We start from the raw sequence: 27,660 nt of genomic DNA, 5'->3' as shown, positions 1-27,660 counted from the left end.
TGGTTTTGTTTTGTTGCTTGATTGTTGCTTTGTGTTTCATAGTCAAAAGAAAAAAATGGTTAAAACTTTATCTGCTGGGACATTTGGGTTCAGCAGGTGGCAGGGTGCTCCTCCCTTGAAATTACAGCTAGAAAAAGTAAGAAAAAATTGTCTAGTCTAAATATGTAAATGTGTATAACCACTTCATGTTTGTTTCTGACTGGTTTTAACTGTATAAGTATGTTCTGCATGTCTTGGTTATAACACAAAATTGGCTTAAAACTGGTAACTCAGCCGGGCATGGTGGTGCACGCCTTTAATCCCAGCACTCGGGAGGCAGAGGCAAGTGGATTTCTGAGTTCGAGGCCAGCCTGGTCTACAGAGTGAGTTCCAGGACAGCCAGGGCTGCACAGAGAAACCCTGTCTCGAAAACAAACAAACAAACAAAAACACCAAAAACCAAAAAAAAAAAAAAAAAAAAAAAAAAACCAAAAAAAACCCAAACAATCAAAAACTGGTAACTCAGGGTTGGAGTCATTCTAGCAATAACACATGGCATGAGCTAACCTAGGGAAACAGGGCTCTAAAGATGCCTCTAAATTGGAATAATATTTTATGTAATTCTTTGATCTAGAAGTCAGACTTATAAAAGATAGGATTTAAAACAATGTTTCTTTAATGAGGTATTAAAAATTGAAAGCTCCACTGTCGCGCATTCATTTACAAGAACTGGCAGCCAAACTTTGTAACATAAAAATAATGCACTTGGTATTGATTTTAGAGAGACTGGATTGTTTACACTGTTAAAAATTGGTCTTGCCTTCCAAAATTATGGTAATGCTCTGATATTGCAAAAGAAATTTTTTATATTATAGTTAAATATATGTAAAGCTAATGGGAGACTGGCAGCTTACAGTTCAGTCACAGGCTCACGGTTCTAGGCCCCCTGGACTCACCCACATTTGTAACTAAGGAGACAATTCAGGCAAGTGGAGAGTAGTGCAAGATTTACCAAAGGTAATGAAACTATGGAACTTACGGGAGCATTACAGCCTGCTTACTGACTCCAGTTGCCATTCCAAAAATATGTATACATTATTATAGATGTAAAAGACTGTAAAAGGCTTGCATTTAGTGAGCCTGCTTGCAATTTTAAAGAACCCACGAAGCAATATCATTGGGAAGTTTTGCCTCAAGGAATGGCTAATGGCCCTACTTTATGTCAAAAATTTGTTGCTGCTTCAGTACAAAAGGTTAGGACTTTGAATTTTTCTGTGTATGTTGTTCATTATACGGATGATGTCGTATTAGCTGATCCTTCTGAAGGCGTTTTACTGTAAGCCTTGGCTCTTCTACAACAAGCTTTAAAATCTCGAGGATTGGTTGTTGCTCCAAAAAAGATTCAAAGGCAATTTCCTTTTCAATATTTGGGACATCAGTTATATCCTAAACAAACTGTAGCACAGAAAATACAAATAAGAAAAGATAATTGACCTACTTTAAATGATTTTCAAAGGCTGTTAGGAGATGTCAGTTGGCTAAGACCTCATCTTAGCCAACTGGAGAATTTAAACCTCTGCTTGATCTTTTGCAGGAGGGCCCAATCCTAATTCTCTCCAACAACTGACTGACGAGGGCCGGGCAGCTTTGCAGGAAGTAGAGGAAGCTACTACTCAGCAACAGATACATTACATAGACGATGATCCATCGCTGGCTGTTTGTACCCACAGCAGTCCTTTGGCAAAAGAGACCATTAATGTGGATTCATCTTTCTCCAAAGAAAGCTGTTAATACAGAATTGTAGGACAGGATCATGAAAGTTTTTTGGGAAAGAACCTGATGAAATATTTACCCCTTATTCCACACAGCAATTAAATTGGTTATTGCAGAATACTGGTGATATTTGGCCTATTGCATGTGCAAACTTTTTAGGTAAAATTGATAATCATTATCCAAAAGACAAGTTGTTACAACTTGCCTCTGTGTACTTTTGTATTTCCTGTAAATCTGCGTGTGCAGCCCATGGAGAGTGTGCTTGCTGTACTTACAGACAGCTCATCTGATGGGAAGGTGGTGTATGTAATTGGATCACATGTTTACTCTCTTGAGTTTTCCCCTCTTCAGCACAAAGAACCTAATTATGTGCTGAAGCCACTGTTTTTTGAGATGTTGAAAAATCAAGCTTTTAATTTGTATACTGATAGCCAATATATAGCTCATGCTTTGCAATTGCCTGAAACTGTTCCTTTTCTAGATACTGCTAATTCTCAAATTTTACAATTATTTATGCAAATACAATTCAATGTAAGAGAATATAATACTTCTTACTTTATAGGACATTTAAGAGCTCATACTGGATTGCCCAGACCCCTTAATGAGAGCAACGCCACAGCAGATTTGTATTTCAGGCAGATTATAGGCCTTGCACAGAATAATTAGCCAAACAATCTCATTCTTTACATTATTAAAATAGTAATAGCTTGAGACAACAATCTGGTATTTCTAGAGAATGTGCATGTCAAATTGTAAAGACTTGCCCCCAGTTTCTTCCTGTACCACACAATGGTGTTAATCCTCGAGGACTCATACCTAATCAATTATGGCAAATGGATGCTACTCATGTTTCTGATTCTGGAAAATTAGAATATGTACATGTGACTATTGAAACCTTCTTAGGTTTTCTTGTTGCAGCTGCTTTAACAGGAGAAACAACTAAAAACGTAATTAGTCATTGCCTGTGTTGTTTTTCTATTCTGGGTGTTCCAAATCAGATTAAAACAGAACTGGCTACTGCAGCCATGCACTTGAGGCTTTCTGTTGACAATTTAACATTACCCATATTACTGGAATTCCTTATAATCCTCAAGGACAAGGTATTGCGGAACAGGACCACAGAACTTTAAAACAACATCTCATAAAATAAAAAAGGGGGAATTATATCCCTATACATCACAAAACTATTTAAATCATGTTCTTTTTATCTTAAAATTTTAAAATTTGGATGTTCATAGACGTTCAGCTGCTAAGCATTTTTGGCATCCTCTCACTTCCACTATATATGCTTTAGTGAAATGGAAGGATCCACTTAACTAGCATACAGCATGGTTCCAAATGGGCATTAACGTGGGGAAGAGGGCATGTTTGTGGTTTTTTTCCTCAGGATGCTGAAAGAGTATGGTGGCTTCCAGAGCGATTGGTGAGATATGCTGATGCTCGGATAAAGAAAGATGCTGACCGTGATCTTGCTTAGCGCCCTGATGATGATGCCTAAGAAGCTGTACTGGGCATACATGCTGGACCCGCCTTTGCTACATCTTTTTGTATTGTCAAGACTAGAAAACTGAAAGAAGAATATCTTTAAAACTGTAACCCAAAGCATAGAGATGGGCATGCCTAAGTATTTTGGGGGATCTGCCCTGATCTTCACGAGATACAACCTTGTGGATCTGAAACCTCACAGAATGTGGAACTGGCATTTAACAAAACTGTTAGATAGAAAGAATGTTATAATAAACTACCAATGTGGTTTAGTGTTTCCAATAATAGGCAAATTATTGACTGGGCAGGGAATGAATCAAACATTGGACTAAAGGAGATGTCCATAGGTCTTTGGCAAATCAGATTCAGGTCATTTTTAATGGGACATTTGGAAGTTAGCTGCAGCTCTCTATGAAGTTACATTAAAAATAGACAAAGTTGGGGCAGGATCTGGATTTTGAACAAGTGTTCGTGCATGTGTTAAGTCTCCTAATATTTTATTAGTTCATCATGTTAAAATTACTTTCATTTTTCTATGGTATTTAATGTAAGCTGTATTGATTGTACACTTTCTAATTGTGTTACTGTGTTGAAATCTGGCATGTCTGTGATGGTGGCCTAACAACCAGCTTTCGTTTTATTGCCTGTGAGTATGACAGGACCTTGGTATTCTGAAAAAAGCATACAAATCCTGGAGGGAGGGAGTCAGGCTTTAAGCAGAAGCAAGAGGGTAGTGGTTGATTGCTTGATCACTGCTGGTACAGCAGCTCTGACCACAGTAATGGCTGACACCACTGCTTCTGCAATTGTTTTGATGCAAGAAGTTAAGACAGCCACTTTTGTTAATCATTAGCAAAAGACAATACCAATGCTGTGAGTATTCAAGAAGATTAGATAGGCGTTTGGAACACAGACTGATGCTCTTTATAATACTATTCAAATTATTGGAGAGGAGGTTGAGAGTTTAAGAGTAAGAAGCCACCTCAAGTGTCACGCTAAATACCAATGGATTTGTGTCACTTCTAAAAATTACAATGACAGTCAGTCACTATAAGTGGGAGAAAACGCAAAGATACTTGCAGGGTATTTGGCATAATTCTAACACCTCTCTGGATGTTTTAACTTTGCATATCGAGATTATGAACTTAAAGAATGCTGCTCCGCTGAGCTTTGATGCTGTGAATACTGCTGATAAAGTTATTCATCTTGATCAAGCTCTACAACTGGCTTATATAGTCTGATCATGTTGGCCCTTCTTGTCCTGAGAATACTCTTATGCCTGTCCATTTTGATAAAACTTGCCTTTAACAACATCAACATTTCAGTAGCCAAAATGCACGGCTTGAAATGGTTCACCAGACAGAGCCACTACTTTAACAGACAATGATGGGAAGATTCTGCACAGAGCCTTACTAACCTGAGGAAAAAATGTATTGCCTTGGTTAATACATTTTCAATGATGGGTAATACGGAAGGCATTCCTGTCAGAACAACCTAAGACAGAGGCTGTCTTGTTTATGAAATAAAAAAGGGGGAGAGGTGGAAAGCTCTTGGGGCTGCTTCAAGGAAACTGGCAAGAACATCTGACATTGGGCTAAGACAAGGAAGTAAGCTCAGGGAAAAGACAGCTGAGGAACATACTCCTTCTATCTTTTTTTCTTTTTTGTTTTGTTTTTCGAGACAGGGTTTCTCTGTGTTGTATAGCCCTGGCTGTCCTAAAACTCACTCTGTAGACCAGGCTGGCCTCGAACTCAGAAATCCGCCTGCTTCTGCCTCCCAAGTGCTGGGATTAAAGGCGTGCGCCACCACTGCCTGGCTACTCCTTTTATCTTGATCATCTTGATGAGTCCCGAATACGGAGACCATGGGACCTTTGTTTATGCCTTGCTTGTCCTTCATCAAGAACTGAACTCATTTTTTTTTTTTTTGGTTTTACGAGACAGGGTTTTTCTGTGTAGCCCTGGCTGTCCTGGAACTCACTTTGTAGACCAGGCTGGCCTCGAACTCAGAAATCCGCCTGCCTCTGCCTCCCGAGTGCTGGGATTAAAGGCGTGTGCCACCACGCCCAGCTCTGAACTCATTCTTTGCATGTACTTAGAATGGTATAAAAGCAGGCTGGGAAAAAGTAAACTTGCTTCAGTCCTTGCTGGAGTCATGCTATAATGCTGTATAGTTGTCCTTTCTTTAATTCTCACTCCTTCCCTCAGAACTCTGCTGACTGACTGAGGGGCTTGGTCAGCCTGGGCCTCTGATGTTAGCTGCTTTGTAAGATAAGAGTTCTCCTTAACCTTTATGGAATCAGGATCCATGGATCCCAAAGGACATTTTACCACCCTATCCACGAGGGTCTCCTGTGCACGAAACTAGCCAGAAGTTAGAATAGGAATTATGTCTAAATACACATTTATGAGAATTGGCTAGCTCTTTCTCAAACCTGAGAAATTAGGCTGGAAGAGCAGTGCTGGTTTATATCTGCAACAGCTGTGATGCTATTCATGGTGGTCAAGCTGACCACCTCTGGAACGAAAACTCAAGAGGTTAGGTACACCTGTGGGAAATTTTCTTCTTAATTAAATCATTTGAAGTGGAAAGAGCTGATTTAAATCTGGATCTTTTGAGGAGAGAAGATCCACCCTTACTCCAGATCTTCTGAGGTGGGAAGAGCCACCTCTAATCTGGGCCACGTGTTTTGATGGCAGTCTATATAAAGACACGGAAAAGGAAGCTTGCTCTCTGCCTGCTTGTTCTCAGTCTCAGTGGTGAAGTCCATTTCCTCACAGGCAGTAGAGCCTACTTCTTTGGGATGCCAACATATACCAAAACCAGTGGAGACATCACATGAACCAAACAGCTATTGGATTCTTGGACTTTCCATTGGAAAAAGGCCATCACTGGACTAGCTGGACCACAGCCTGTGAGCCATTCTAATAAATCAGAGAGAAAGCAGGTTAAAGATCACCCTGTGCAGGCAGTGGTAAGGGAGCAGAATAAGATTTCCTTTTGAGAGAAACATTATAAGTATCAAAAATACAAATTCCTTAGGTAAGGGGTGAACTTTAAGATAAATAATGTCTTAAAAGCCACTAAGAATCCACACAGCATTCCAGCCAAATAGGTGATGTTTGTATAGTTAGACTGCGGTGGATTCTTCAGTTAGTGGAAATTAATGTCTCTAAGAACACTGAAAACACAATCACATGTACTCCACACAGACGAAACAGCAGCAGGTAGCTGTTGAGCCTGGGCAAAGTGCTGTGAGCGTGGCCACAGGCTGGGGCTGAGGGCTGCTAAGCTTCTCATTAGAATTGACCCAAAGAAGGGCCCACTGGGATGGAGGTCTTGGATGGAGGCCTTGGTAGGCTTCCTGAATCCCACATGTGTTGCTGTGTCTCACGACAGCCACTCCAGCCCCAACCCACTCAGCCTTCACTGCACTTTTCATTGTTGCTGTCTGCTACTCTGGGCTTGAAATGTTTCCCATGGGCATGTGTCTGAATGCCTGTTCCTTGGCATAAGGCACTGTTTTGGAAGAGGTGGAACTTTTGAAGTGGGAGGTGTCTCTGGAACAAATAGGTCAGAGGAAGCAGGCCTTGGAAGGGCACAGGCTGGCTGGAGCTCTCTTGATTTTTTTTTTTTTTTTAATTTGTTTGTTTTCTGTATGTGAGTACACTGTCGCTATCTTCAGACACACCAGAAGAGGGCACCAGATCCCACTATAGACGGTTGTGAGTCACTATGTGGTTGCTGGGAATTGAACTCAGGACGTTTGGGAGAGCAGTCAGTGCCCAGTGCTCTTAACTACTGAGCCATCTCTCCAGCTCTCTTGCTTTTGTTTTGTTTTTTTTTAAAGACAGGGTTTCTCTGTATAGTCCTGCCTGTCACAGAACTCACTCCGCAGACCAGGCTGGCCTTGAACTCAGAAATCCTCCTGCCTCTGCCTCCCAAGTGCTAGGATTAAAGGCATGAGCCACCACTGCTTGGCCCCTCTCTTGATTCTTGATTCACTAAGATGAGCACAAGACACACCATGAACAGACTATACCAACCACCAGTACCTTCCCCAGTGTCAGGGAGTCTGAGAAAATAATCAATATACCATCAGTCCATACAAGAATCCAACCTCTCCCTGCTCCTATTCTCCTCACAGAGCACCAGACAAACAGGAGGTCAGGGCAGACACACACACAGACACACACACACACACACACACAGAGACACATGCTGATATAGACAGGTAAACACACACAAAGAGACATATATAGATATACACATGCACATGCACAGAGACACACACAGAGACACATACTGATATACATAGACACACAGACACAGACAGACAGACAGACAGACAGACAACACACACACACACACACACACACACACACACACGACATCTGACAACTTTAGTAGTCTGTTACTCTCCTCTCTGGGTCTCCTCGTGCACGTGGTAAGGAGCTGAAGCCACACCCTCAGCCCTGCAGCCTCAGCTTGCTTTCCCCCAGTACCAGCATCATCTGAATCATTCCATTTCAAGTCAACAAAGTGCTGGTTGGCTTATTTCATCCTCGTCAGAATCTGTTCTTTCTCTCCTAAGAGTGCCTAGCCCACAGTGGAAATTCAGAAAATGTGTGTCAAATTCTTCTAGGAGCCACCTGATCACCCACCCCCCAGGGAGGCCATAGAGACTCTGGCTAGGGAACCTCTGTAACAGGAGCAGGAGTAAGGACAACCCATAAAAGAAGTCTCTAGAGCATCCGTCTCAGGCGCTCCAGGGAAGACGAATGAGAAGATGAGTCAAGCCGTTTCAGCACACTTGGCTGAAGGGTAGGCATTTGGCCCAAACAGGCAGGTTCTTCCTTCTTGGATTAAAGAGTATAAACTCGGCCATATTGGCTGCCAGGACTGCTTAAAAACAGAAAAACTCCATACTGTAACTGACCTATTAGTAAATTTAATAGGTACTGAGAGAGAGAGATTTAATTTTAAAGGAAAGTTAATTTCAATACTTTTATCTTCAATGAATGGAGGAAATGGATCTGAATATCTGATATAAGAACAAATTTAATAATCATAGAAGAAAATGAAGCTACACTCCTGACTTAAGCCACGGAAGAAGCTCCAGGACTGACTATAACGGCCACCCCAGAACAAGCAAAGCTGTGAAGATACTCAGTACAGTTCCTTACAGTTCCAGAACTGTCGACGCCCACAGCGTGAGAGCTGGAGTAGAGGGAGGAGCAAGAGCCTGCCACTCACTACCCTGGGCATTGCTACCCTGGGCATCTGCTCTCTGCTGAGGGCACACAGGTGGGCAGGGCACTTCTGAACTACACAAGGGCACCAACACTGAGGTGTTAAAAAGTCAAGCCAAAGAACTCCCGGGAAGAATAGATGACATTTCCTGACAGGGAGAGGAGCTGTTTGCATTCACTTAACCCTCACCACCACCCTGTAGGGTGGGAGCGGGAGGGCTTGGTTTGTGTTTGAGATACTCCAAATCTTGGGGCCCTGCTGTGAGCGCTGTCACTCACCATGTGGACGGCCTCAGGGTAAATGGGCTCCGTGATCACGTTCCGGTTGTGGGTGATATACTCCACCATCTCGCTCAGCGCAGCGCGCTTCACTTCCTTCCACTTCAGGTCACTCAGTGGGTCAGAGACAAAGTCAAAGAGGACACAACACTGGCGTAGCTTCTGGATAAAAAGCTTCTCTTGATCCGCAGGAGGAACATCTGAAAGGAGAGAGTGGGGGCTGTCAGTCACAATGATGCTTAACCCACATGGCCGGGAGACACTTGTAGCCTCCGATTTTTACTGTGAATTAAGGTGGGTGAGGTGGACAGTGGTTAGGTATCCTTTAAACAGTGAAAAGGGTGTGTGTGCCCCACAGCTGGCTGCTGCTGACATCACAGGCTTGGCATGATTGACAGCACCAGTCACAACCAACCCTTCTGAAGGCACTCAATGGACAAATACTTTCTGGGCAGCAACACTCACATGCCAGGCCCTGGCCCGAGGAAAAAAAGGGGTGAGAAAAAGCAGCAGACAGGGAGGCCAGGTCTGCGTGATGGCGGCAGAGGCAGGTATGGGATGGGGGAGAGACTTCTGGCTGCCCAAACATAGCAACTGCATCTGCCCAAAGCCCTGCAGTAAAGACAGCCTCTTGATTTTTCTCAAAGTTCCTTCCATTCCTCCCTCTGGGTGACATGCGTACAATGGCAGTGATGTGGTCGCTGCGATGGTAACCGGGACTTCTTCAGTGAGCACTTACTAAGATACTGACATCTTTCACTTCATTTTTAATGAGACAACAGAGATGCAGAAGCATTGTCAGGCTGGTGGGCAATGAAGCTGGACTGGACTCAAAGACAGCTCCACACGACAGACAGTCCAGGGTCCTGAGCTTTGAAAGCTTTAACTGCCAGTGTGAGGCTGACAGCTTCTCTGGGCTGAAGAGGCCAGTGGTGATGAGTGGGGTTCATGTACATAGGCACGGAGCACATCCAAGGCTGGCTGAGTATCTCAGAGCATGCGTGCACGTCAGCCAGTCAGTATTCCCCAAGCATTAGCAAACGGTACTATGATACTATACAAGAGCCACGCCATCACTTCAGGTGTGCAGAAGACCACTGGATTCTTATAGAATAAAATGTGCCTGCATCTCATCTGTTTCAGACTCACATGCAGATTAAGCCCTTAACAAACCACTCACTTGCTAAATTCTGGTCAGATATCCCAATTCTCTCTAAGGGCCTTTTTCGAGACTACACCTTCCCACAACCAACCAAGAGTTACAAGGTCACAGGCTGGTGTAGAACAGATGTGTAGGGGAGAACCCAGCCACCGACTAGTAAACCATGCATTACAGAGATTATTCAAAATACAAAACCAGTCATTCTTCTCTCTAAAGGTTTACTTTGGAAAATAATTTTCATAAAATTGTCAACTTCTCTCAGTATATATTTTATTTTATTACTATTTTACTTTTAAGACAGGTTCCTGGCCGGCTTAGAACTTGATGTAGATCAGGCTAACCTCAAAACTGCAGTGACCCTTCTGCCTTTGTTTCTCAATTGCAGAGTACTCAGGGTCAGCCTGTAATTCAGTACATTTTAAATGATTCATAAAAACACTAACTTTTTTCGTTTCGAGTCCCCCACCTCTGGCTTCATTTTCACTGTGAACTTGTATAAAGTTTTCTGTCGAGTGTGAGGAGTCCTGAGAGCACCTTCCCAGATGAGCCTCCCCGGCAAGCGTCCCTGACGAGGTGCCGCTCTGCTCTCTTCAGCTCATGGCCTTCTCGGCACTCCTACTGCCAGCTTTCAGGTTAGCTTCTCTACAAGGCCCTTCCTGACTTCCTAGTTGATAAGGCAAGGCTCTGTGGAGCCGGTCATCCAGCACCACAGTATGCAAGCAGCTGGTTGCTTAGCGTTCCTCACTTCCCCAGATGCCACGTGAAGGCAGGTGCCTTCTGATGATAATTTTTATTTCTCTGAATCCTTAATTGGCTAAGCTTAGGGAGAACAGGCACTGGTTCACGGATTCCATAACCACACAGAGAAAGCAAACACTGACGGGGGTGGGGGGTGGGGGGGTGAGGAGGCGGGACATACTGCTGATTGACACCTGAAGTCATGAGAGCCGCCACCATATCACACCATCACAGCACGCACAGCCTGTGGCCGTCTCGACCCGACGCTGTCCATGGAAAGGGCGTGTTTCTTGAGTTTCCCTCTTCCTAGCCTCTGACCCTTGGGAATATGTGGTCACATTCCATCTTGCCAGGATGCCTTAAATAAGCTTAGAGTTGACACAGCTTGCCAATGTACATTCTGTCTATGCTCTGTTTATTTTCTCAGCAATAGAACCAAGAAGCCCACAGTTAAGCCGGGCAGTGGTGGCACATGTCTTTCATCCCAGCACTCTGGAGGCAGAGGCAGGTGGACCTCTGAGTTCTGGGCAGTGAGGGCTACACAGTGAGCCTGTCTTAAAAATATAAATTAATTAATTAAAATAGGGGCCGGAGGTTTGGCTCAGTAGTTAAGAGCACTTGCTGCTCTTGAAGAAGACCAACATAAGACTCCCAGCACACACACGGCAGCTTGCAACCATCTGTATCCAGTTCCAGAGATTAGCTGTGCTAATGGGACAGCACAAGAGGCTGGAGATGCTAAGGATGCCGGAGGACCATGCTTCACCCTGGGTAGACGTGTTAACCTCGAACACCTCATTATGCATTAGTAATTTCAGCAGGCCTTGCTTTCATCAATGTATTATGAATGTGAAGCACTTCACACTTGCTTCAAGCTAAGTCCTTGATGATGCTAGGGCATGGAGCATACAGACACACTCTTACAGTGTCTGTAGGGAAGGAACGAAAGAAAGACCCCAGCCTGGGCCTCGGAAACAAGGGAGCTGGTGGCTCACCCTCAGAATCCTGCTAGTGGCTATTCAGGACTCACAAAAGCCCGGAGTGTTCTTCACGGCCCAGAGCTCACACTTGCCAACCACCAAGACAGCTGGAGCACACACCTCCACTGTATGCTGTGAGCTGGAAGGAACGCATCTCAGAAGACTGAAGCAAGGATATTACTTTATATTCAAGTCAGCCTGCAGCTACAGAATAAGCTCCAGGCTACCCTGGGCCATAAAATAAGACCACTGTGGGCCAGTGAAGAACACTGCAGGCTTTTCTGAGTCCTGAACAGTCACTAATATAATAGCCAAGAGCACAGATTAACCTACAGTGTATGTTTCAATTACAGAACTGACTGACAATTCCAGGTACGGATTTTAACCCAAATCACGAGATATGTGATGTCATAGGCCAAGGACTCAATTGCCTCACTGTGCCAACAGGAATTATGTGAACTCTGATTTGAAAAAAAAAAAGTCAAGGGAGCCAGCCTGACTGATAAAGTACACACACACACACACACACACACACATAGAACAAACAACAATCTCAAAAGTCAAGCCTTCCTTCTGCTACATGGCAAGTTTAGTTAAAAGGGTCTCTGGTCAGGTGTGGTCTTACCACAGAACGCCAGCTGGCTTAGAACTTGTCATGTAGACCAGGTTAGTCTTGAACCAGGAGATCCGCCTGCCTTTGCCTCCTGAGTGCTGGGATTAAGTGTGTGTGCTACCACCCCTCATACTTTGTAGGGTTTTTTTTCTTTGAAGATTTACTTTTATGTTGTGTGTTTTTCTTGTCTGTTCCCCACATGTGGTGCCCTTGGAGGCCAGAAGATGCTTGGTTCTCTGGAACTGGAGTTACAGTGGTTGTGGGTCACTGGTGGAGGGCAAGCAGGAAGAGCTGTAGTGGGGAAGTGAGCTCTCTGGAGCTGGCCCACCGTCCTGCTCAGCCGATGGGTGAGCTCTGGTGAGGCACAGTCCCAGGGACCTCATCCCAGGATTGACTGCTTCTTGCTACTAAGGTGCTTTCTCCTGTTTGTCACTGCCACAGTCCTCATTTACGTGGCTTGGTGTGAGTGGACACCGGGAGAACCTCACTGCCTAGAGCCTGGTGTCACTACTTCCTCAGAGATAGCCCACCCTTTTGGGCAAATTCCTGCAGAGCAACATGAAGATGTTGATTTATGCTGTTTAAATGAATTAATGACTTTATAGAATTCCTGATTCAAATAATTTTAGAAATAAAGTTTAAGGAGACGGTTTTAGTTATTTTGCCAGAAAGATGTAATAAAGTTAGAATCAAGAATAGAATGCGCCCCGCCCCCTCCTCACAAAATAAGTAAAGGCTGCATAATAAGGAACACAATGAGCTTTCGTAATTACACTACAAACGGAAATAGGCTGGGACAGATTTGTGGTCAAGGAGAAACATTCATTCTAGGCCAAGTTCAAGGATGAGGCCAGAGGTGTGCACTATGATAAGGCAAGGCCACGTGCAACTGTGGCTTTGAACTTATAGTGAGCTTAGAGAATGAAGCACTGCTTTGAACTTACTATCTACGTCCTTCTGTTATTCCCCTCTTGTGTAACATTTTATCTGTGAGGTAATTTTATAAAGACCTTTTGTCTAAGAGGGCATAAAAATGTTGAAAGAAAAAAATAAAGGGTGGCTGTTTGGGCTCTGCTCTATCCACCAAGTAAGTGTGTGTGTGTGTGTGCGCGCGCGCGTGTGTGTGTGTGCGCGCGCGCGTGCGTGCGTGCGCACCTGCCTTTCTTTCTATTTTTTCCTTTCTCTGTGAAACTGTCAGAAGCCATCAGCTTGTGGCCCCCAGAACAGTGAGCGAGAGTTAAAGGCAGAGGTCATCAGCCTTTGTCTCTGTCCAATGCTGTGCCTCATCTCAGTATTCAACCCTGTCAGAGCTGGCCCATGGCACGTCACTGCGTGGTACTAGTTGAATCCTCGTCCTCTGCAAGAACGAGTGGTCTTAACTCGCCTGTCTCTCTAGCTCTCTGTTTTGATGAATCATTTTTTTTTTTAAAGATTTATTTATTTATTGTATGTAAGTACACTGTAGCTGTCTTCAGACACTCCAGAAGAGGGCACCAGGTCTCGTTGTGGATGGTTGTGAGCCACCATGTGGTTGCTGGGATTTGAACTCTGGACCTTTGGAGGAGCAGTCCGGTGCTCTTACCCACTGAGCCATCTCACCAGCCCGTTGATGAATCATTTTAATGACTATTTCTACCTAGCGAGGTAGTACACACCGGCAATCTCAGCATCCAGGAGGCAGAGGCAGGGAATTCTGGGCCCTGATGTCTGCACAGCCAGGGCTATCTTCTCCGATCACTGACCTTCAGTGTACCAGCACTGTAGCTACGAACCCTTCATGGATGGACTTTCCTTCATGGATGGACTACGCATGAGCTTTTACTTGCACCACACAGCCTTGAGAACATGAGTTTGCTATATGGAGTATCCCAACACAGAAAAACAAACCAGTCCTCTAAGTACTCAAGTTTTCCTTTCAACAAAGTCGGACAATTTTTAGTTAAAATGTGCTAAACATCGTGGGGTGGGGCAGCTCTCTTGGCATATGCTATGCTGATGTTACTGTGAGATGATATTCCCTCAAAAGAATAATTTTAGATTGCGGTTGCAGTACCGAAAAGAGCAACATGCAACTGGCTACCTTGTTTGGCTGGTGGAGTCTGACCCTCCTGTTCCTGTAAATACTCCTTTCAATGTGCGAGCCCTGGCACACTGTTCCTCCTTCCTGTGTCTGTGCTAGCCAGGACTTCCCAGTGGCACTGAAAGGAAGTGGGAGAGGCTCTTCTTCCTCCTTTTCCTCCTCTTCCTCCTCTTCCTCCTCCTCCACAGCTTGGAGATCACCACTGAAATCCAGTTGGTTCTAGGAGGCTGCATGAGAAAGCCACCTGTGTATTCAAAGATATTCCAATCTGCTACCTAACAGCTACCTCTGTGGGCCTGGGACAGCAGACTCTGCATAGATGAAGTACCAAGGGCAGGAGTGGGGACCCAGCACCCTGGAGAAGAACCACGGTGAGAGGAGCTATTGGTCCAGAAGCAGGACTTTGGGAAAGCTTCAGTAGGCAGAGGGCTGGACCCTGGATTCACAGCAGCACTGGACTGCAGGACAGAGAGTATGTCACCCTTCCAACACAGGACACTAGGTTGGCTAGGGCCCAGGGCCCAGGAAATAGAGACAGAAAGAAAGTTAGATCACATTGCACACAAAGCTCAAATAAACTGGAGCATTACAGACTTGGATAGAAAAGGCAATAGCTAACACATTTTAAAAAATAGTAGTAGGCTGGATATTTTCTTTTGTAAACTTGACGTAAGCTTAGGTCATCTAAGAGGGAACTTCGACTGAGAAAAACACTTCCATTAGATTGATGGCCTGTAGGCAAGTCTGTGGTACATTTTCTTCATTAGTGATGTGAGGAGAGCTCTCAGCCTACTGTGGTGGAACCATCCTTGGGGCAGGTGGTCCTGGGTTGCTGAGAAAGCCATGGGAGAAAGGCACTAAGCAACATTCCTCCATGACGAATTCCCCTCGTGATGGACTGTGACGGGGACATGTAAACAAATGAACCCTTTCCTCCTCTCCTCAACTTGGTCATGTTATTTTATCACAGCAATAGACAGAAAACTAAAGACAGTTATAGAAGATAATTAGAGATTAATTAATTCTAAGATATTAGAAGAGCTGCCAAGCACATCTCTTAATCTCAGCCCTAAGGAAGCAGGGGCAGGTAGATCTCTGAAGTTCAAGGCTAGCCTGGTCTACATAGTAAGTTCCATGCGAGATAGTGAGATAGGGCTATACAGTGAGACACTATCCCAAAAATATACAAATAAATAAAACAGAAGGGAAATAGAGGACTTTAGACACAGAATCTAGCAATCACTAAAAAAAAACAAAAAAAAAACAAAAAAAAAACCTCATCAAGAATGCCACAGTAAAGCCGAAGCGTTCTTTATCATCACCAGGAAGCCAAGTCTGGTTACAGGTTTGTAATCCTGGTACTCTGGAGACCTAGACGGGAGCATCACAAATTCAAGGCCAGCTCGGGCTACACAGCAAGTTTGTGGATCAGTGTAGGGTACATAGCAAGACTGTTTCAAAAACCAAAACAAACAAAAATACATCCAGACAATAGCAGCTGTCCAAGAGTTGGCACACACTCACCAGCAGGGGAGGGGCAGGGCTGCAGCCAGTGCTCACACCCAGTGGACAGGACTGTGTGGCTTTGGGCACTGACAGCTGCCCTGGAAGACATCTGTGCCTAAGCTCTGGACCTGTACCCTAGCACATTACCTTGTGATATCAGAATCTATGTACGACACTCACATGCCCATGTCCACCACGGGGGATCAGACAGCACCCTGGAGTGCTCGTGCCATGCTATAACAAGGGAGTGCATGAGGCACAGACAGGCAGATGCGGATGCATCTTAACGGAACACTGGCACGAAAGCAGTCATGGGAAGAAGGACTTTGTAGCTCCACTTGGCACACCTGCGACTGGAAGGACCTGGAGAGCCTTTGGATGGCAGGCCAGAGGGGTGGACCCATGGGTTCCGTTTTATAACTACTTGTTGCACTCTCCAGTAGCTGCTCCTGTCTGTGACGCCTGTTTTAAGTGAAAATACTAAGTGTGTATGCATTGGAAAGTACTAAGTGTATATGCATTGGAAAGAATGAAAAAACAGTGGGGGCCGCAGCGCAGCGATGGCGCAGTCACTGCTCACGTGCTGCTCCTGCAGAGGCCTTGGGTTTGGTTTCCAGAACTGGAGGTCGGTCTTGTGAACGCTAGCTAGGCGAGCACTGAACCCCCAGTCATGCTCCGCTCTACGCATGCGTACACCACTCTATGAAAGCATCATGAGGCAACATGACTCACGCCCGTGAAGTGACATGACCGACTTCTGACGTGACCTCCTGAGACAGGCACTGAGAAGCTACTTTTGCTAAAAAGCACTGACGCCTCACTTGGGCCCACACAAAGAATCAGCCTGCATTTCTGCCTTCGCTTGGTGTCTGCCTGCCTCCTTTACTTTGGCTAAAGGCACAGAGACAAGTCATTGCCTTCACCTCTCCAGAGTAGGGAGGCGTTCTTTTCCTGAAAGAACAGAACCTCCAAGGGCAGGGCCTGCCCCACCTGCACCACAGCTGAGGTGAAGGTGCATCCCGGAGCAGAAACCGGATTGACCCCTCCAAGTAATGACAGGGACTACCTCGCGGAACCAGAACCAGACCTAAGCCAGGACAGCCCAACTATGTGGACCTCTTACCACTTGGCTCTAAATCTTTTCCTGTTTAAGCCTGAATTTCAGGTCAGTACCCCGAAGGATACACAGGGAGATCACTGGATCTCTTTACTTGTTCCTCTGTCCACTGTGGCCCATTGACTAAAGTTCTCTGCCTTTCACCGCTACTCACGGTGGGCCAAGCAGCAGAGCAAGCTGGCCGGGGCCACTGGAGCCTAAGCCTTGCTTTTAAAATGTTGTTCATAACTTTAGTACTAAAGAACAACTTTAGGACTCAAAACCAGCAGACACCGATGATGATGATGATGATGACGACGACAACGAGGACAACGGGGACAAGGATGACGAGGACATGTTCTGGTTTTGTTTCTCTTGCCATGATAAAATAAGAACACAAAAAGCAATGTAGGGGAGAAAGGGTTTGTTTGGCTTATAATCCCAGGTTATAATCACGTAGAAGTCAGAGCAAGAGGTTGATCAGCGAGCCACATCCACGTCAAGAGCAGAGAGGAAGAACGAGTGCACACCTATTCCTCTGAGCCCCTTTCCACACATATGCAGTCCAGGATGCCTCGGGTAAAGAATGGTGGGTGCTGCCTGTTGTAAGCTGGGTCCTCTTATGTCCATTAACACCGTAATCAGGACCACCCGCACCACGGGCTCACCTACAGGCCAATCTGATCTGACCAGGCCCGTGCTCACTCCCTTCTCACAGAATTCTAGACCATGTCAAGGTGACAGTGAAAATAACTGTCACACCATTATTTTTGCTGGTGCTGGGGATAGACCCCAGGGCCTTGCACATGCTAGACAAACACTCAATCACTGAGCTATACCCTCAGCCTCCAAGCTGTTGTGAATTTGAAATCTTTTCTAATTTCAAAGTGCAAAAATCTTCTTTTGCTTGTTCTAATGTGTCTTTCCCATAGTAACACCCTTAAAATCAAGTTGTGTCTTTTATTTTTTTTTATCTTTAAGCAATAGGTAGATTCTGTGCTAGCCTGACAAAGTAGCTGGGTTTCCCTACACACTGCCTCTGTGCTGGGATCTAAACAGGTGGATTCCACTCATTTCTCACCTGTTTCCACCTCCTTCATGTGACACAGACTGTAAGGATGAAGGTAACCACCCGGTTCTAGGAAGAAGGAGGCCCTGAAGACTGATCACTCTCACAAGCGTTGTTTGTCCTCCTGTGCCTAGGTTTGCTCGGTGGCATTCTAGAGGGAACCACATTGAGAGATCAAGCAGCCATGGCTGGGCCTGACACCATCCTTCCTCTGGGCTGTGGAGGTGCAATTAGGGCTAGTGCGGGTCGGTAAACACTTGCTAGCGAAGCCCAAGTGCCCCATGCCATTCTTTCCTGACTTCCCATCCCGTGGCCTCTGAGTTGAGCTCATTGCTCGGCTACAGGAAGAGATGCTGGTCCCCCGAGTTTGAGGCTGCTCATTTTCCTAAAGCCACTCCTGGCCCAAGCCTCAGGGAGGGCCTTGGGGTGTCTGCTTTCATTGCGGATGAAATTGGGGCACACTCCTTCCTTATGCCTAGCCACTACTAGTTCTCATGAAATCGCAGTGCTGTTTATTTTAATAAGGCAGTCATCATACCTGAAAAAGCAGGAGCTGAAGCCAAGTTCTAGTTCATTCATGTTCTTCCCTCCACAACAGGGTGGGGCTGGTGGGAGGAGGTCAGGTGGAGATAAGGTGGGGACCAGGAGAGATTGGTCTCCTTGGCAACTCATTCAGCTAAGTGAACTTTCTAGTGAAGACAGGAAGGCACACAGAGGGGACAAGCTGCTTTCCAGTGTAAACTCTGCCAAGTCCAGAAGCAGAAAGCAGCCAGTTCTGTAAGCCTCGGCAGGCTGAAGCTTGCACCGCCCATGGAAGTGTGCATGCAGGGCGGACGGGCAGGGAGCCTCCTCGAGTCGAGGCGCAGGTACGAGACAGGGACAGTCAGTCTTCCCTTTCCTCTCCGTTTCAGATGCTGGCCAGAGCCTACGGATGCGTTTTGCTGTAAGGTGCTTTGGGCTTCCTTCCTCTTTCCCTCAGGCTCCCCTCCCGAGTGTGGCTCCGCTCCACACTGGCTTAGCTCAAATGGCATGTCTGTTTTCCTCTCCGTTCTCCTCCTGGCAACGGCTATGATTTATCCGTTTCCTGCCCTGGGATTTTTCTTAAACTCTAATAAAGTTGTCTTTTTTTAAATAAGGAAGGAAGGGAAAGAAAGAAATGTAGGTTTTCCAGAGAATCATGACTTCACAAAGCTTACAGACACATAGTACAAGAAGGATTCAAACACTTAGCCCAAGGAAAGACCTGGCTTTTTAAACAGGCTTTTAAAAACAATTTTAATATTAAAAGTTTAATATTTTTAAATACTAAGACAGGCTAAAGAAACTCTGTAGGTAAACACGGGGGTGCAGCAGGCTGCTGTGTGCTGATGCAGGCCATATTCCCTACCCCAGAACCTAGATCTAGGATGCCCGTGGGGAACAGAGATGGACACCGTCATTACCGCCAATTAGCAACTGCTCATCACCTGTGGTAGAGCCCAGTCACTTCATCTCCCACTAAACAACACTGCCACACCTGGTGGCCATGCTCAGCAACAGGCGGCTCATTTATCTAAAGAACAAGGGCAGGCAATGAGTATGACTGGCACAGGAAGAGTCCAGAACTTCAATAGCCGAACAGCATAGCTGGTCACCAGGATCCTGGTAAGGGAAACCAGGCAGCTCTGCTCAACGTCTACTGTCTCCTGCTTCTTTTCTCAGCATCTCAAACGCACAGGCACTTCCTTCTGGACACACCCTCTGTTGCTATGGATCCAGGCTCTTTTGGTCCATATGGCCACTGCAGGGCTGAGAACAGGGTCAATGAGGGAAATAAAAAACTAGTGAATGCTGTCACCCTTTGGGAGTTAGAATTGACACAAAAAGGCACTGGGGTGTTCTGGATCTTCCGTAAGATGCCTCTCTGAGTCCACCACTTTTCCACGGATACAAGTGAAGATCACCCCTCAAGGGTTTGTGTGCCAAAACTCAATCCCCACAGAGAGGTATGGAGTCATAGAGACTTAGTCAGGGCCTCTGGGAGATAAAGTCATCAGGTAGAGAACCAAGCTTGAGATAGGAGCTAAATAAACTTTTCTTTATATTACCTCACCTCGTGGATCTCAATATAGGAAAAGAAACCTCACTGAGAAAAATTAAGCCCAACCTGCCTGGCCATCAACTAACTCTCTGCTGCCGGGATGCTGGCTAGCAGCGTGGAAGCCAGCCAGTGAAAGTACACAGCTGCCCTTCCCGTCTGAGCGCGCTTCCTCAGGCCTTGGGAGCCTGGGATGAGGCCGCGCAGGCTGTGCTCTCCTCTTGGAGAGGCCCAGCTTGCAGCTCGGTGCCCACAAAGAAAAGGCACCCAACAACTGTGCCATGTAACTAATGATGCCAACATGGCTGGTGTCAACGACCCATGACTTCTGTTCCTGCCAGCTGTGGCCAACCTCTGTTACGGACTGGCTGCCAGCTAATGGGCTTTGGGGCTCCTAAGGGGTTTGAGATCATCAATGGGCGAATCTCTTGATGGGTTCACAGTGTGATATTATTACTGAACAGTGGTAAAAGGGAGGAGGGAATTTGAGGCCTAGCTGGAGGAATAGATTTCGGGGGTATGTCTCATCATTCCTTTCTCCGCCCTGGTTCCTTCCTGTCTCTCTCTTCTTAACTTCCTGTCTGCCATGAGGCCAGCAGCCCCTGCCACACACTCCCTGCGACATGGTTTTCTGTCTCACCAGGGCCCTAGAATCACGGGAGCTAAGCTCTCTGGACTGAAACCTCTGAAGCTATGAGCTCAGATGCACATTCTCCCCTAAGTTATGCAGAGTACTCTGTGGTTTTCTGTCTCACCAGGGCCCTAGAATCACGGGAGCTAAGCTCTCTGGACTGAAACCTCTGAAGCTATGAGCTCAGATGCACATTCTCCCCTAAGTTATGCAGAGTACTCTGTCACAGCAACATATATGGCCACTAAGAGCTGGCTGGGAGTGCCAGGGGCATTCCTCAAGGGACAGGCACCCCTCTCTCACTGGGTACTCTTGGTCACACCGAAGAGGGTCACCACTGGGCCAGGATGTCCAGTCTGGGAGAGAGGGAAATGCACGTATCCTGAAGTATACGTGGGAAACCCTACATTTCTTCCTTTCCTCCCTTTCCTTTCTTTTTAAAGTGTATTTGGTTTTCTTCTTCTGATTTAAAGAGGACAACTTTATTAGAATCTAAGAAAAATCCCAGGGCAGGAAACGGATAAATCATAGCAGCTGCGAGGAGGAGAACGGAGAGGCAAACAGACATGCCATCTGAGCCGAGCCGGCATGAGGGGAGCCACACTCAGGAGGGAGCCAGAGGGAAGGAAGGAAGCCCAAGCACCTTACAGCAAAACACATACTTAGGTTCTGGCCAGCATCTGAAACAAAGAGAAAGAAAAGAAAGGAAAAGAGAAGAAAGGGAAGGGAAGGGGGAAGGGGGAAGGGGGAAGGGGGAAGGGGGGAGGGGGAGGGGGGAGGGAAGGGAGGGGAAGGGGGAAGGGGGAAGGGAAGGGAGGGGAAGGGGGGAAGGGGGGAAGGGAGGGGAAGGGAAGGGGGAAGGGGGAAGGGGGAAGGGGGAAGGGGGAAGGGGGAAGGGGGAAGGGGGAAGGGAAGGGTTACATCTATCGGTGGCTCGCAGGATGACTGAACCTGCATATTTAAGCCTGTTAGTTACTGTCTCTAGCAAAAAACACGTTAATAATTTTAACTAATTGCTTCAACACAATGAAGTGCTGAGAAAACCCCATTTTCCTAACAGCGCCACCCCCACAGGCTGAGGGACCCAGGCCCACGGTAGGTCCGCTTCCGCCACTGTCACAGCAGCCTGGGCCCTGTAACTTTCCTGGTCAAATAGGAAACAAGTGCCTGCTGCCTTGCTCAAGTTGAGTGTTCCTGCAGAGCCCTCTGATGCCATGATGCCACGATGCCACGGCAGTAGGAGAATCAGCAGTAACACTTAGCAGTAACCCTCAGCTTCTTAGCATCTCCTCCTACTGCCTGTCACCAGCAAGCACTGGTCCAGGGGGAGCCATTGACAACAGTGTCCTCACTGGAGCCCAAGCCCAGCTCAATGTTCATTCTGCTTTCTTTAGCCAAGAAAGTGAACCAACCAGCAGCAACTGGCCAACCTGAAGCCTCTTCCTTTTAATGGAGACCTGAAGGGAGGGAGACAACTCTGGCCTCTGACATGACTGCTCCCTGCATTCTATACATTCTATACATTCTAGTAAGAAACATGTGCATGTGTAAAAATGCGCACTCACAGGTTCAAGTACAGGGGTTGGCTATTTAACCCAGGCTAGCCCCGAATCCTGCTTCAGCATCCAGAATGCTGAGAGCTTACAGGTTTGCAAGCACCGGACTACTCAGCATGGTGTTCAGGGGCTGGCCAGCAGACGCTGTTCCTCTGGAGAAGTCCAGATGCATGCTATCAACTGTACTCTGGTGATGGCGTTCTATGCTGCCGGCAATTCACACGCCGGCAATTCACAACTCCTACCTTCTGCACTTTTTTTTTTTTTTTTTAAAACAGAGGTAAGGATGGAACCCAGGACCTGTGCACGGCAGGCAAGAGCCTCACTCCCAACCCGCATCTGAGGTTTCTTCTTGCATATCTGCACAAATTATAAGCATGTGTCCCAGATCATGAACACACTCCTCATGCCTTCCGCTTAATGTCTGTCTCTGTGCAGCCAGACAAGCTCAGAGTGGGGCTGGTTATCCAGCTGTGGAGAGGAGAGCAGCCTGAGGGCTGAGGTACCATCAGTGTCTCTTAGAAAGGACGGGAAGCCTGCCAGGCAGAGTGTGGTCCATCTGCAGGTCCAGATGCAGCCCCGACATGTGACACCAGCCTCCTGTGGCCCTGACTCGACTCAAGCCCTGCTCCCTGACTGACCTGACCCAATGACCCAAGAGCAGACACTTCTTTCCCTCCAGCATCTATGACCATGGCAGCCTGGTGCCTCTGCTCTCTGTACATCTGAAATGGGGTGGCTTTCCAGCAGAATGGATACTTATTCCTTGTGGTTGCCCATCCCCTCTTGACTCTAACTGAGGACTCCTGTGCAGAGGCCTCCTGCCCTGTGAGCAGAATCCTCTGGGAGCCTCCTGACCACTGCTCTCAGCTCTGCATCTCTCAGGTGGGGCTCCTAAGAGGCATTCTTAATGGTCCAGATCTTATGGCAGAAGCATCTTATGTTCCTGACGCTTCGGAGCCATAGCAAGGCACAGCCACTCTTTAATTCCCAACTCTGAGTCCTTAATCCAACTGTATTTGTTATGTCTCTGATACTAAAGGCACAAGGCCCCAGGGGAGCTGAGTGAGCCGAGCACACCTATAACCCCAGCCCCCAGGAGGCAGAGAAGACAGAGATGAGGTCAGCCTGGGCTACACAGCAATCCTTTTATAAAACCAAAACAACACAACCCAGGTAGCAGTAGGACTACCTTAGCTGGAACCCCAGTGTCTTTCTGAAGACATGGGAGGGACCCCGGGCAAGATCCGTTCTGTCTCTGGGCCTCAGCTTCCTCACGTAGGAATAACTGTCTCACTGGGTTGTGAGCTAGATGCCGTAACATGTTTGGAGCCCCCTCCCCAAGGCAGCAGTTTCGGTAAAGCTCCGTTGCTTTGGTTTTTGACTTACTAGTGCTTACTGCTGTGGATCCTGTCACTCACCAACCCCCAGGGGCACCGCCAAGGGAAGAGGCAGTTCCTATCCCCCCCTCCAGGCATTTCCAAGCAGGCCACCGATCGACCGGACTTAGCAAATAAATCCGTATCTATCTCGAGGCAGAGTTTCTACTGAGCAGTGTCTGCTTCTGCATAACTCAATTATGCTCCTACCCTGCAGAACCCAGAGCAGTGCCTGGACATTCGTGCTCAAGGGGGCCGGCTGAACATGAGTGCAATTATCATAATGACCACTGGATCACAGGGGCCATTTTCTCTGCTACATCTATACACATCATCTATACACATCTTAATACTGTCAACAACTGGATAATTAGATTTGGGTGCAAAACTATCCTGAAAGTTTTTATGTTTACGAAGGGTTATAGTAGGTCCATTTTCCTTTCTGTAATGGTGTGTGTGTGTAACTTACAAAGTGATACTGCACAGGAAAGCCTGCAGGTAAGCTGGCGATGGATTACTGACTCGTGCCTGTCATTTCAGCACTTGTGATGCTGTAGCAGGAAGATCACGAGCCAGCCTGAGCTACACAGTGAGACCTTGCCTTCAAATACCCGAACAACAAACTTATAAATGAAATTCCCCACTATGGACTACTGAGCCATGGTTTCTAGATGAAACTACATTTTGGTAGCTGACTGCAAACACCACATAACATATATTGCATATTTTCAAAGAATTTTGTCTCTAAAAAAATATATGCTCACAGTAAAACAAGCAACCAAACAATACAAGAAGGGGTCATTGAGATTCACACTGTTGGCATCTGGATGCCACTCCAAGGGGTCCCCTGAAAACAGATATGCAGATTGAATGAGCACACACCACTGGGGACTGTGGTGGTCTGAATATGCTTGCCCCATGGGAAGTGTCACTATCAGGAGGTGTGGCCTTGTTGGAGAAAGTACGTCACTGTGGGGATGGGCTTTGAGGTCCTATGCTTAAACTCTGCCCAGAGCAGAAGAGATACTTCTTCCTGGCTGCCTTCAGATTAAGATGCAAAACTCTTAGCTCTTTCTCCAGTGCCATGCCTGACTGGATGCTGCCATGTTCCCACCTTGATGATAATGGACTGAACCTCTGAACCTGTAAGCCACCTCCAATTAAACGTTCCTTGTAAGAGTTTCTTTGGTCATGGTGTCTCTTCACAGCAATGGAACCCTAACCAAGACAGGGATCAGACATGACAATCTCTGCTCTCTCACTGCCACCATCTCATGTCCATCATTTTGTCCTATTAGGCCATCATTGCCTTCAAATGTCTGCATGAACACATACAGTGTACACCGGTTGGTAAGATGACGGGGGGGGGGGGGGCATCGCACCACACTTACCTCAGGATTACCACACTTTCCTGACTCTACCTGGGCCTCACTGACAAAGTGAACTCTATAAAGGGCTAACAACTCCTACCCCACAAAGTCTTTACTGCCCACAATAAGCCAGTATCCACCATGTGGCCTGCTACCTCCTACCCCTGCAGTAGGGATCAAGTGGGGACCGTCATGCCCTGTGGTTCTCCCTTTGTCCACAGGCTCGTGGCGATTCTACCACCTACAGACTGTGTGCATGATGAAATAATCACAACTCAAAAACCTTTCTGACTTGAATTCAACTTAGCCCAAATATTAACACTGTGGTCAATATTTCTTCTATGTCTGCCTAACAGGTTTTTACTCTATTTTTATTTTTTTATATTATCCATCTTATTTTAGGATTTAAAACTACAGTTAACAGAACAATTCTTGTTTAAGTTTATAAAGGTAAATGCTAAAAATTTAAATTATGGGAATAATCTTTAAGTGTTAGGCTAGAAAAAATTCACGCATTATATCTAATGTTTAAAATGGAGGCATTATACTTAAAATTTTTATTTAAACAGCATGTAAACAACTGTCCTCAAATCCCCTGGCACAAGATGTAAGTTTCTAAAATATGAGACAGACTCATTCCTAACAGCCACTTGACAGTGTCGCAGACTCTGGCTGTTAGTGAGATCCATGCCAATAGCTGTGGTTTAGGTTCAACCACAGGCAGGTGAGACCACAGGGAGGAAGGGTACCCTCTGCATGTGGGAGGTGCCCAGGGGCTGCCTCACCCACACCCTTTAGGGACCACAGGGTAGCTAGACTTGGCACTCAGCCAAAGTCCTGTGGCCTGTGGTGACTTCAGGTCTACAAAGCATCTCAGCTCCTGGGAAGTCCACAGCTGCTGCTCAGCACTGCACTGTCTCCTGTGCCTGCCAGAGCCAGGCACCCCTTCCTTAGACAGTTGTGGCCAATACTGCCCAAGGCGGGGAATGCTCCAATATTCAGTGTCCTGGTTCTAGGTGATCAGAGGAACTGGAATCAGAGGTTCCAAGTCCCCAAAGATGGCACCTTTTCTCACTGCGAATGCCCTGAGTACAGTCCCCAGACACAGAAGCTGAGCAGTGTCCCACCAGACCCTCACCTGAGCCCCTTCCTTCTCTGAGGTTCCAGAGTCACAAGTGAACAGACCCACTCTGAGAGAAAGTTGTGAGGTTTGAGGCTCCCTCAAAGCTTCCAGCAAAGTCACCTTTGGACAGAACAGTGATCCCTAACAAGACGGTTCCAATTCCACCCAAGGTTCCCAGAGAACCGAACTTACATCTTACTGCATGAAGATGCCCGAGGGTCTCCAGCCCCTAGCCAGTCCTGTGGCAGAGGCTCATATTTCATGCCTTTGTATTTTAAATTTTAAAAGATGCAAAGGCGGGGGATGACAGTGGGCCTCTAAGGTTGTCCCCTCTTGTCTGATCTCAGGTCTAACAGCCTCTACACTCAAATGTCAAACTGTGGGATTGTCATATAGTTTCTTTTCTTTTTCTCCTGGGCCTCTGGCAAGCCAAACAGGTACTCCACTTGAGCTATATGCCTGGTCTGGCGTGCTTTCTGGGTCTTCAATTTTGAGAAAGGTTTCTTTTTTTCTTTTCTTTTTTTTTTTTTTTTTTAGGGTTCACAGACTTTATTGGTTCAATAATAAACAGCAAAGAAAACCTTAACCATCACTCCAGGAGCGTCAGTGTCGATGTGAAAGCCACCCTTGAAAAGTTGAGAAAGGTTTCTAAGTAGCCAGTTCTGGAAATACTGCTGTCCAGTGTAGCTTCACACGAGATCTCTGATGCTGCCAAATGATTCTGTAGTCCAGATACAACACAGCACCTGCTCAGCTTCTCAGGTGGATGCAACACCAAGGATGCATCTGTCCTGACTGGACCACATTTAGTCAGAGTGCAGACCACTGAAAACTTTCAATCCAGTACTGACAGCTGGAACCGAACTCCCAGACCCAGTGAAGAGAGAACAGGAGACAAAACACTTTCATGCAAATTTGACCTTTAAGGCTGTGCTGTATAAACATCCTTTTGTCAGACAACCCTAACAATCTCCTGAGAAAGAGCAGACAATTACCTAACTCAGCCTCACAGGGAGGGGTGGAACTGACTTGCAAATATTGTGGCTTCTCCAAAGGAGCCCACAGAATCTCCAGCCACGTGATCAGACCAGACATTTTCAGTAACTCAGTGACCCTATTAACACTTTTGCCAAACTGACAGCCAGGAATCTCAGTCCTGCCTTCTTATAGCCTCTGATTCAAGGCTGGCCTCCTCACTCCCTGGCAGTCTGGGAAGCCCCACTGGGGGCTTCTCAGTGACATGCTTGTGCTGGTGGGGCTGACTCAGAGCCTGCAGAGGGCTATGAGGGAGGACACACGAGGGCAGCTAGGCTTGTTAACATCTGACTTCATGCCTCAACAGTCTGGCCACAAAACAACTTGGGGGCAATGTTGAGGCCCAGGCAGTCATCCAGAAATGGAAGCGCCAGGAGTCAGGCTCCGTTAAGTGGGGTTAGTGATTTTAGTATGTTGTAAACCCAGGAAAAGCATTCATTCACACCCCTCACCTTGTTCAAGACCCATAGCTCTTCC

At 46.5% G+C, this 27,660-nt stretch overlaps 1 protein-coding gene across 10 annotated transcripts in view; it reads right to left on the bottom strand.

Annotated features, from left to right (window-relative positions):
• The window catches only part of Ppp2r5c (protein phosphatase 2 regulatory subunit B'gamma), a 148,809-nt gene that overhangs the window by 61,047 nt on the left and 60,102 nt on the right, over window positions 1–27,660 (bottom strand). For all 10 annotated transcript variants that reach the window (XM_021179517.3, XM_021179519.3, XM_021179518.3 and 7 more), the window contains one exon: window positions 8,769–8,968. In XM_021179517.3, the coding sequence (XP_021035176.1) occupies window positions 8,769–8,968 (200 nt within the window). The remainder of the gene's footprint in view (window positions 1–8,768; window positions 8,969–27,660) is intronic.

This window comes from Mus caroli, unplaced genomic scaffold (genome assembly GCF_978045245.1).
Source record: "Mus caroli unplaced genomic scaffold, Mus_caroli_1 scaffold_14, whole genome shotgun sequence".
NCBI lineage: Eukaryota > Metazoa > Chordata > Mammalia > Rodentia > Muridae > Mus > Mus caroli.
The sequence above is the reverse complement of the archived record's forward strand: the minus strand, read 5'-3'. Positions and strand labels throughout refer to the sequence as shown.